The sequence below is a fragment of the Gossypium hirsutum genome, chromosome D09, assembly GCF_007990345.1.
Source record: "Gossypium hirsutum isolate 1008001.06 chromosome D09, Gossypium_hirsutum_v2.1, whole genome shotgun sequence".
Lineage (NCBI taxonomy): Eukaryota > Viridiplantae > Streptophyta > Magnoliopsida > Malvales > Malvaceae > Gossypium > Gossypium hirsutum.
This window is the reverse complement of record NC_053445.1, coordinates 36,655,234-36,667,008: the sequence shown is the minus strand read 5'-3', so window position 1 is coordinate 36,667,008 and position 11,775 is coordinate 36,655,234. Positions and strand designations below refer to the sequence as shown.

Sequence of the window (11,775 nt, the reverse complement as noted above, 5' to 3'; positions counted from 1 at the left end):
ACCTTAGATTTTTATGCAAAACGGGATTATGTGAAGAGGCTTGTATATGCTAGTGACGAGACTTGTATTGAACAAGTTAGGATGAATAGAACTGCCTTTTGTAAACTATGTGAGATGTTAGAATCGATAGGGGGATTGAAGTCGTCAAGGTTCATGCTTGTTGATGAGCAAGTAGCAATGTTTTTACATATCATCTCCCATCACCTGAAAAATCGAGTTATCAAGCATCACTTTAGAAGGTCCGGGGAAACTGTAAGCAGAGCATTTCATAGTGTTTTAGATGCTGTCATACGCTTACAAGATGTCTTATTTAAAAAGCCAGAGCCAATTACAGCCGACTCTTCTGACACAAGGTGGAAATGGTTTAAGGTAGTAGACTGAGTTTTAGATATAGCTTGTACAACATTTTTAGTTGACTTAGATTTAAATTAGTATTCTAACACAAGGTTTTATATCATGTGATATAGAATTGCTTAGGTGCTCTTGATGGAACCCACATAAAGATTAGGGTGCCAACAGCTGATAAACCTAGATATCGAACTCGAAAAGGTGACATAGCAACAAATATGCTAGGTGTTTGTACACCTGATATGCAATTTGTTTATGTTCTTCCTGGTTGGGAAGGTTCAGTTGCCGATGGACGGGTGCTCCGAGATGCCATCAGTAGAAGACATGGACTTAAAGTTCCTCATGGTACAGTGTATACTTAGAGGAATTTGAATTACTCATTAAGATCAAACTTTGTTTGCTGAATTAATCATTTTTTAGCCAATTTATTTTATAGGTTGTTATTATCTAGTTGATGCTGGATACACAAATTGTGAGGGATTTCTTACACCATTTAGAGGACAGCGATATCATCTGAACGAGTGGCGTCAGGGTTATCAGCCAAGTTCTCCGCAAGAGTTTTTTAATATGAAACATGCCTCAGCACGTAATGTCATTGAAAGATGCTTTGGCTTATTAAAACTTAGATGGGGAATACTTAGGAGTCCATCGTTTTATCCTGTAAGGGTGCACAATAGAATTATTATTGCATGTTGTTTGCTCCATAATTTTATTCGAACCCATATGAGTATTGATCCCATTGAAGCGGAGGTGGGAGAAGGATTACCTACTAATGTGGTGGATGACGATGAACCGAATATCACAAATATTCATCCATCGGATGCTTGGGCAACTTGGAGGATGGAACTAGCCAACCAAATGTTCGATGAATGGCAAGCATCTAGAAATTAGTTAGGTTTAGGGACAAATTCAGTTTGAATTGATTTGTTGATGTTTTTTTATGTATAAACTTTGTGAAACTTTGGTGGTCTTTATGAAACTTTATGAAACTTTGTTGAATTATAATGTAATTATCTTTTCATTAAGCATGTGTTATAAATTTAAATTTAGTATTGAACTACCGATATAATATTATAAACTGTTCACCAAACAATTAAATGATATTCAAAATAGTAAATAATGTTAATTTGTTTTTTTTTAAGAACAATATGTCAGGTGTTCCACCAACGGGTGCTTCTTCTCAAGCTTCTCGAGGAAGCAAAAGAAAATGGGTTCCAGAGGAGGATGCAGCCTTGGTTTCTTGCATGGTGGATTTGCACAATGTAGGAACATTTAATGCTGATACCGGGTTCAAAGCCGGTTATTTGAACGAGCTAGAGAAAATGCTAGAAAAGGCTTTACCAAGAGCAATGTTGAAGGCGAAACCAAATATTGAATCTCGGATTAGGTGCCTAAAAAGGGAATGGTCAGTCGTCTACGACATGCTTAATGGCCAAAACAACAGTGGTTTTGGTTGGGACGAGCATAGGCAGCTCGTTGTTGCTGAAGATGGAGTTTGGGAATCCTATGTAAAGGTAAAATGTATTTCAAGTATTTATTTGTTTTTTTACAAAACTTATAACTAATATGATTTCCTCATTTTTTTTAGAGTCACAAAGAAGCCTCTCAGTTCAAACATCGTTCTTTCCCTTACTACAACCAGCTTACTGCCATATACGCAAGAGATCGGGCGACTGGGAAAGACACTCAAACAGCTGCTGATGTTCTTGAAGAAATACATGCTGAGGATGATCGTACTACAGATATGAATGAAGAGAGAAACACATTCTATGACTGCGAAGCTGACGTCTCTTTAGACGACATGGATGTTTCCGGTATGGATCCGCGAGGAGATAGAGATCAAGGGGGTTCCTCATCTTCAAACAAGAGAAAAAAGAAATATGATGCTCGTGATAATGTGTATGCTTCATTTGAGGAGGCTGCCACCTTGTTGGGGGAAAAAATCCAGGCCGTTGGCGATCAAATCAGTAGGACTATGGCCTCCGAGGTGGTAGTTCAGCAGAAGTCTGAAGAAAAGATGGAAGAGAAAGCTTCAAATTTATATTCAGCCTTATGGTCAATTGAAGGTTTAACCGACGATCAGCAGTATGATGCTTTGAGTAAAATTCCCGATCATCCAGCTCAAATGATCGTTTTCTTCAGTTTACCTTCTGTTGCCCGATTGGAATGGGTCAGAAGATTTCTTTCTCACCATTAAATATCAATGTTCAAACTTTTTGATGTTGTAAAACTTTTGAACATATTGATTATGATGTACAATTTCATTTTCATCTAACTTTTTCTTAGTATAAGTTAATTATGTTTATGCAGAATATAATTTTCAAGTTATATATTTAATAATAATTATGTTAATTTATATTTTACAGTATCATATATTATGATTTGAGTAAATTAATATAAGAATATTAATTATTAAGAATTTTTTTAAATTATATAGTTTAATTAAAATATATTTAATAATAATTATGTTAATTTATATTTTACAGTATCATATATTATGATTTGAGTAAATTAATATAAGAACATTAATTATTAAGAATTTTTTTAAATTATATAGTTTAATTAAAATATATTTAATAATAATTATGTTAATTTATATTTTACAGTATCATATATTATGATTTGAGTAAATTAATATAAGAATATTAATTATTAAGAATTTCATTAAATTATATAGTTTAATTAAAATATATTTAATAATAATTATGTTAATTTATATTTTACAGTATCATATATTATGATTTGAGTAAATTAATATAAGAATATTAATTATTAAGAATTTTTTTAAATTATATAGTTTAATTAAAATATATTTAATAATAATTATGTTAATTTATATTTTACAGTATCATATATTATGATTTGAGTAAATTAATATAAGAATATTAATTATTAAGAATTTCATTAAATTATATAGTTTAATTAAAATATATTTAATAATAATTATGTTAATTTATATTTTACAGTATCATATATTATGATTTGAGTAAATTAATATAAGAATATTAATTATTAAGAATTTTTTTAAATTATATAGTTTAATTAAAATATATTTAATAATAATTATGTTAATTTATATTTTACAGTATCATATATTATGATTTCAGTAAATTAATATAAGAATATTAATTATTAAGAATTTTATTAAATTATATATTTTAATTAAAATATATTTAATAATAATTATGTTAATTTATATTTTACAGTATCATATATTATGATTTCAGTAAATTAATATAAGAATATTATCCAATTAAGAATTTCATTAAATTATATATTTTAATTAAAATATATTTAATAATAATTATGTTAATTTATATTTTACAGTATCATATATTATGATTTCAGTAAATTAATATAAGAATATTAATTATTAAGAATTTTATTAAATTATATATTTTAATTAAAATATATTTAATAATAATTATGTTTAAATATGATTAAATTATTTATTATTGATAATAAAAATCTTATTATAATTTAAATAACAATAACAATAATCATTTACCAAAACAAATTTATGCTAAGGGTATTCTAGTCATTTTAGTTTTTTCTATTATGCTATTACACCTCTATTCCATTCAACCAAACACAAGATTACTATTACGCCTCTATTCCATTACATTCAACCAAACAGTGGATTAGCTATTACACCTCTAATCCAATACACCTCTAATCCAATACGCCTCTAATCCAATACAGCGAACCAAACGTGCCCTTAATGTTTTACGCATTGCATATAATTTTAATTTTTAATTTTTAATTTTTTTAAATAATGTATTTTTAATTATTGTATTAATGTAAAGTGATATTAGTCATTCGAATTATTAAACATAATTAAAAGATATTAATTCATTTAACATTTCAAATATTATATAAAAAATCAAATCATAAGTAAAACATTTTTACCATATTCTATTTACATTATAGTTTTACCTCATATAATTAATACAAAGTAATATTATTCAAAATAATAATTAATTAATATAATTAACGTACGTCAATTATTTTCATCATTCAAATATAGTTCTAATAAGAATTTCCTAGTCATTATTAAACCATTTGTACAAAGTATAAAAAAAAATTGATATATTGTAAATTAAGCTCTTCACAATTTAAAATTTCTCTTTTCTTAATATCCAATAAATTCAACATAACAATTAGTATATAATAAATAACTAATTTACAGTATATTAGATTACATTATACAAATGTAAAATTTATAAAATTATATATATAAATTATTTATTTTATAAATAATAAAAATTTTCTATTTAAAATAAAATTAGTATAATCCTTGCTATTTTTTTTTGTTAATTGAAACATAATAATATAAATATATCTAATGCATATAAAGTAATTTAATAAAAAATTTAAATTTTATTTAGTATCCTATAAATTCATTTTATAAAAAACTTTTAATAGAAATAGATTTCTTATTTATAAGTATAGTAATTTTTTTTATCAAGTAGATTTATTTAACCAAATGATTTAGTAAAAATTAAAATTTTTATTTATAAGTATGATAAATCTTATAAATAAAAAATATATTTAAAATAACAAATTCAGTAATATATAAACAACAAAGGCTATATTTATCAGTTTAAAAGTTTCCAAACTCGTATTTTTATATTATTATTATGAATTTTAAATAAATTATAGATATAGATAAATTAATTTTTTTTATAAATAAATTTTAGAAAATGCAGACTTATTTAATTATTAAAAGAAAAGTACAAAGATTTATTTAAACAATGTGTAGGGATTTTTTTTAGTATCTATACTATTTATAAAACCTTTTACTGAGTTGGTGTCACTCATCAACCGCGTCTTAACTTACAAAGGCGAAGCAAAAAAAAATTTTTAGGAGGGCTGAAATTAAATTGTAATTTTTATGATAATAAAAATGTAATTTTTAAAGGATTAAATCAAAATTTTATCATTTTTAGGGGGCCAAAATGTAATTTTACCTTTACTAGTTTAAAATTTTAAATGGCTAAAATGGACAGGGGCCCTGCCAGCTCCCTTTAGATTCGCCCCTGCCAACTTAATAAGGGAAATTACTTTAATATCACTTCACATTTAAAATAAATTATATTATTTGAGGGTACTTTAATATTTTTATTCAATAATAATAATAATATTTGAACTCATGCCAATTGAATTAGTAAAATCTTAAATCTACCACTCAACCAAAGTTTTATATTAATATATTTATAGATTTTAATTTTATTATACACATTTTATTATTTCCATCAATTTTATATATTAATAATAATGTTGTTGATTGAGATGATATCACAAATTAACTCGACACCAACTTAGGATTGATGACAACACCATGATAAATAACTGTATTCATTTAGTAATCTTAATGTGATGTATTTCTGTGTTTAAATATGTTTTACTTACAAGTTAATCTATTTTTTTAGTTTTAATATCGTATAGATTTCATGTGTTATTTAAACTGTTAGAATTAAGTGACTCGAATCCTTATTTAAATAAAATACTGTGGTAAAATAAAATAAAAGTAAAATCCCTATAGAATTATACTTCTTTTATTTCATTTTAGAATAAGGTTTTTTAAACCTTATTAAACTTCATCTATTTGATATTGATTAGAATAAGGTGTTTCACTCCTATTATAATATGATTTTACAAGCCTATAAATAGACATAGTCTACTCCTCTTGTAATTATTCGAATTCGACATAGTAAATTTTCTTCTCATCTGCCCGTGATTTTTTCCCGAAAGGGTTTTCACGTAAAATCTGTGTGTTCTTTATTTTTATTTCAATTTTCTTTGCGATATATTGTCATTACCAATATTCTATTTTTATAAATTGATATTAGAGCTTCCCGGTTGTTCATCTTAATCACGGTAATGGTATCTTTGAAGTATAAAATCTCGTTGTTGGATCGCAACACTAGATTCGCATTGTGGCAGATAAAGATGCAGGCATTTCTTGCACAGATGGACTTAGAGGAAGCCCTACTAGGGGTAGATAAGATGCCTTTAACATTGACGGAGGAAGAGAAGAAGCGCAAGGATCGAAAGGCGTTAACACAGTTACATCTGCATTTGTCTAACGAAATTTTACAGTATATGATGAATGAGATGACCGCCGCTGAATTATGGAAGAGGTTGGAACAAATATGTATGTCAAAAATTCTAACTAGTAAGCTGCATATGAAACAGCGTCTTTATACTCATCGTTTGAAGTAATGTGCATTTGTGCACGAACACTTGAAGGTGTTTAAAGAAATTCTATCAAATGTGGAGGCCATAGAGGTTTAGTATGATAAGGAAGATCTAGGGTTGATCCTACTTTGTTCGTTACCCCCGTCTTATTTAACCTTTAGAGATACAATTTTATATAGCCGCGATTCTCTCACAGTGGATGAGGTTTATGATTTTTTAACCTCGTATGATAAGATGAAACATCTTGTGGTTAAAATCGACTCTCAAAGAGAGGATCTCATTGTTCATAGGAGACAAGATCATAATGCTGATGATGATCGTGGAAGGACACAGGAACGGAATCATCGTGGTAAATTTAAGGGTAGATCGAAGTCTTCAAATAGAGGTAAAACTTGTAACTTTTGTAAAAAGAAATGACACATTAAATCTGAGTGCTATAAGCTACAGAACAAGATCAAAAGGGAGGCTGCAAATCAAAATGGAAAACAACCAGAAAATTCTAGAAAGGCTGATGTTGTAGAAGACTACATCGATGGTGAACTTCTAGTTGCTTCTGTCAACAATTTTAAAGTGAGCGAGGAGTGGATCCTTGATTCGGGCTGCACCTTCCACATTAGTGCCAATCGGGATTGGTTTACAACTTACGAAACAGTGTCTGAAAGTATTATTTTGATGGGAAATAATACTTCATGTAAAATTCCAGGTGTTGGAACAATTAAAGTTAAGATGTTTGATGGAGTTGTTAAAACATTTGTGACGTACAACATGTTTCAGAATTAAAGAGAAATTTAATTTCGTTAAGTATTCTTGATTCAAAATGGTACAAATACACAGTTGAAAGTAGGGTTTTGAAGATTTCAAAATGTTTCCTCGTTGTGATGAAAGGGCAGAGAAAGACTGCTAAGTTATATGTTTTACAGGGTTCTACTATTACTGGTGATGTAGCTGTCGCATCTTCTGCCTTGTCAGATGATGATATTACTAAACTTTGGCATATATACCTAGGGCATATGAGTGAGAATGGTATGGCAGAATTGAGCAAAAGAGGAGTTCTTGATATACAAGGAATTTGCAAACTGAAGTTCTGTGAGCATTGCGTTTTTGGGAAGCAAAAGAGAGTTCGATTCACCAGAGGAATTCATAACACGAAAGAAACGTTGGAGTATATTCATTCTCATCTGTGGGGGCCATCCAGAGTGCCTTCGAGAGGTGGAGCTAATTATATGCTAACTTTTATTGATGATTTTTCCAGAAAAGTGTAGGCGTTCTTCCTGAAGTAGAAAAGCGATGTGTTTTCCGCATTTAAGTATTAGAAAACCATGATTGAAAAACAGACGAGAAAGCAAATAAAATATCTCCGCACAGACAATGGCATAGAGTTCTATTCTGGTGAGTTTAATAAACTGTGCAAGTCAGAAGAGATCGTGAGACACTTGACAGTTCGTCATACTCCACAGCAAAACGGCGTTGCAGAACGAATGAACAGAACGGTCATGAAGAAGGTTCGATGTGTGTTGTCAAATGCCAACTTACCAAAGTCATTTTGGGCTGAAGTAACCTCTATTGCATGTTTTTTGATCAACCGATTTCCATCCGTTGCCATTGAGAAAAAGACTCCACAAGAGGTATGTTCTGGTATTCCTGCTGACTATTTTGATTTAAAGATCTTTGGTTGTCCTGCGTATGCTCATGCTGATAATGGAAAATTAGAACCAAGATTTATTAGATGTGTTTTTCTTGGTTATAAAGCTGGTGTAAAAGGGTATAAGTTATTGTGTTCTAAAAATAGAAAAGTTCTGATTAGCAGAGATGTTGTTTTTGATGAAACTGCTATGCTACCTAACTTATTTCTTAAAGACTCTTCCAATAAAGAAAATCAAAAGTAGGTGGAGCATCAGATTAATACAGAATCTACAACAGAGTTGACTACTGAAGCCAGTACAAAAATTCAAAATAGAGTTGCTTCTTCACCATAATACTCTATCATAAAAAACAGAACTAGAAAAGAAATTAAACCTCTAAAGAAGTATACCGAGGCTAATCTAGTTGCTTACGCTTTAAATGTGGCTGAATATATAGATGCAAACCAAGAGCCATCTAATTATTCTGAGGCAGTTAGTTGTAAAGACTTAGAAAAACGTATGTTTGCTATGCAAGAGGAGATGGAATCACTACACAAAAATAAAACATGGGATCTTGTGAAACTTTTTAAAGGTAAAAATGTTGTTCGTTGTAAATGGGTGTTTAAGAATAAAGAGGGGACTCTAAGAGTTGAAGAACCCAGATATAAAGCAAGGCTTGTTGCAAAGATTACAATCAAATTCGGAGTGGACTTCACAGATGTGTTCTCTCTAGTTGTGGCGCATAGTTCGATTCGAGCTTTACTTGGTATTCTGGCCATGCATGATTTGGAGCTTGAGCAGTTAGATGTAAAAATTGCATTTTTGCATTGAGAACTTGAGGAGGATATTTACATGCAACAGACAAAGGGTTTTACAGTCTCAGAAAAAGATGACTATTGTTGCTTGTTGAAAAAATCCCTTTACGGTTTGAAACAATCACCAAGACAGTGGTATAAGAGGTTTGATTCCTTTATGACTTCTCATGATTTCAAAAGAAATAGCTTTGACAATTGTGTTTACTTTAAGAAAAACAGTGATGGTTCTTTTGTGTATCTACTCCTTTATGTTGATAGCAGCGAAAGATAAATGAGAGATAAAAAAGGTCAAAACCCAACTAAGTGAAGAATTTGAGATGAAAGATTTGGGACCAGCAAAGAAGATACTTGGTATGGAGATTCTCAGAGATAAAAAAGCAAATAAATTATATCTAAGTTAGAAGGGGTACATTGAGAAAGTTCTTTGCAGATTCAATATACAGAATGCTAAGCCTGTTAGTACTCTTTTAGCAACCCATTTCAGACTTTCATTGGCTTTGTCTCCACAATCAGATGATGAGATTAAGTACATGTCATATGTTCCATACTCTAGTGTAGTGGGATCTCTCATGTATGCCATGGTTTGTTCACGTCTAGATTTATCATATTCAGTTAGTGTAGTTAGCAGATACATGGCGAATCCCGGTAAAGAATATTGGAAAATAGTTCAGTGGGTTTTAAGATACTTATTAGGTATACCGATGTTTGCTTACAGTTTGGAAGAACTAGAGATGGAATCATTGGGTATGTTGATGCTGATTTTACTAGAGACCTCGATAGAAGAAGATCTCTCACAAGTTATGTCTTTACAATCGGAAGTTGTGAAATCAGTTTGAAAGCCATTTTGCAAACTACAGTCGTTTTGTCTACCACTAAAGCTGAGTACATGGCGATTACTGAGGCTTGTAAAGAATCTATTTGGTTGAAGGGACTCTTTAGTGAACTCAATGAAGACCTTTAAATCAATACAATATTTTGTGACAGTCAGAGTGCCATTTTCCTTACAAAAGATCAAATGTTTCATGAGAGAACAAAACACATTGATGTTCGGTATCATTTTGTTCGTGATATTATTGCTCGTGGTGATATTGTTGTGAGCAAAATTAGTACTCATGAAAATCCTACAGATATGATGACTAAGTCACTTCCTATAACCAAGTTTGAGCATTTATTAGACTTGGTTGGTGTTTATTGTTGAAGATAAACCCTTCAGGGGTTTTATGGAAGAGGTGGAGAACTTGTTTGTTGAGAGTTCGCGATGAAGAACTTGTTTATTAAGAATTCGTGTCAAGGTGGAGATTGTTAGAATTAAGTGACTCGAATCCTTATTTAAATAAAATACTGTGGTAAAATAAAATAAAAGTAAAATCCTTATAGAATTATACTTCTTTTATTTTATTTTAGAATAAGGTATTTTAAATCTTATTAAACTCCATCTATTTGATATTGATTAGAATAAGGTGTTTCACTCCTATTAAAAAATGATTTTACAAGCCTATAAATAGACATAGTCTACTCATCTTGTAATTATTTGAATTCAACATAGTGAATTTTTTTCTCATCTGCTCGTGGTTTTTTCTCGAAAGGGTTTTCACGTAAAATCTGTGTGTTCTTTTTTTTATTTCTATTTCTATTTTCTTTGCGAATATTATCATTACCGATATTCTATTTTTACATAAACACATATTGTGTTCTAAATTTGTGATTTCCACGTGCATATGTCACAGGCCAAAGTGTAAAGCCCGTGACCATGGCACAAGAAGCGCCCCATGAAGGTATATCGATTGGATGGGGATCATTTAGCCAACGAGAACTGGCCCGATTCAGAGAACTATTGAAGAAGCCTGTCAGATTGAAGCCTGGTTAGCCCGATGATGAAGCATGGCAACTTAGGCTAATTTTAATAACTAATCTAAGAAGATACAAAGAATCATATCTTGTAAAGATTAGATTAGATTTGATATGACAAATCTTGTAAATCCCTAAAATCAAGGGATATAGTGAATCTCGTCCGTCGATGTAAATGTATCTTGACCGTCGGTTTTGAAGGAGCTGAATTATAAATAGAGAGCCTCCCCCTCATTTGTACTCATCCATTGTAAGCTGAATTCTTAAGAGTAATAGAATTCTTAAGCATTTACTCAAACACTTTGTGTGCATTCTTTCTTTGGCTTTTTGTTGTTCTTCTATAGCTTCTTTTGGCACAATCGCTTCCGCTATATAAATTGATGCTTTGGAGGAGTTCTAAAGAATCCTCGCTTTTGGGCGTAAAGGCTGACTTAGGCGAGTTTGGGACGAACGGATCGTCTAAGGCAGCATGGATTGCCAGACGAAAGGTCTAGCCCCGTGACAAGTGGTATCCGAACCAAGTTTTGAACCAAGTGATATTTGAGTTGGTTCGAAGGCATCGTTGGGATGTCAAAAGAAGTCATTGATCAGAGTGAGCCAATGGAGACTCGTGGGAGGGCTAGAAATGCCAGTCGCTCGAGGGAAATACTGACAGCTTTGGAAAATCGAGTGGTCAATCTCGAGGAATCCGTAGAAAATGTGAAAGAGACGCTTGAATTGGTCGAGGGACGCACGGTTGGGTTTGACTCAATGGAAGAGCAACTCAGAGATTTTGTGTTGGATTCTCTCGATACAAATGAGGAAAAGATGAAAGAATTACTCGAGTCCACTACGGAAAAGCTGGCAGAGAGGGATGAGAATCTCGAGGATATGGTGTTAGCCATGAAGAAAGAAATAGAGGAGTTCAAAGGAGAGCTCACGATTTACAAAGTCGCTTTGAG

The 11,775-nt window shown here is 30.8% G+C and overlaps 1 protein-coding gene across 1 annotated transcript; it reads left to right on the top strand.

Annotated features, from left to right (window-relative positions):
- Nucleotides 1-473: 473 nt before the first annotated feature.
- LOC107938568 (protein ALP1-like) lies at nt 474-1,360 on the top strand. The gene is made up of 2 exons (XM_041100503.1): nt 474-693; nt 785-1,360. Exons 1-2 carry the CDS (start codon nt 567-569, stop codon nt 1,237-1,239), a joined length of 582 nt encoding a protein of 193 aa, XP_040956437.1. The 5' UTR covers nt 474-566; the 3' UTR covers nt 1,240-1,360.
- Nucleotides 1,361-11,775: the final 10,415 nt, after the last annotated feature.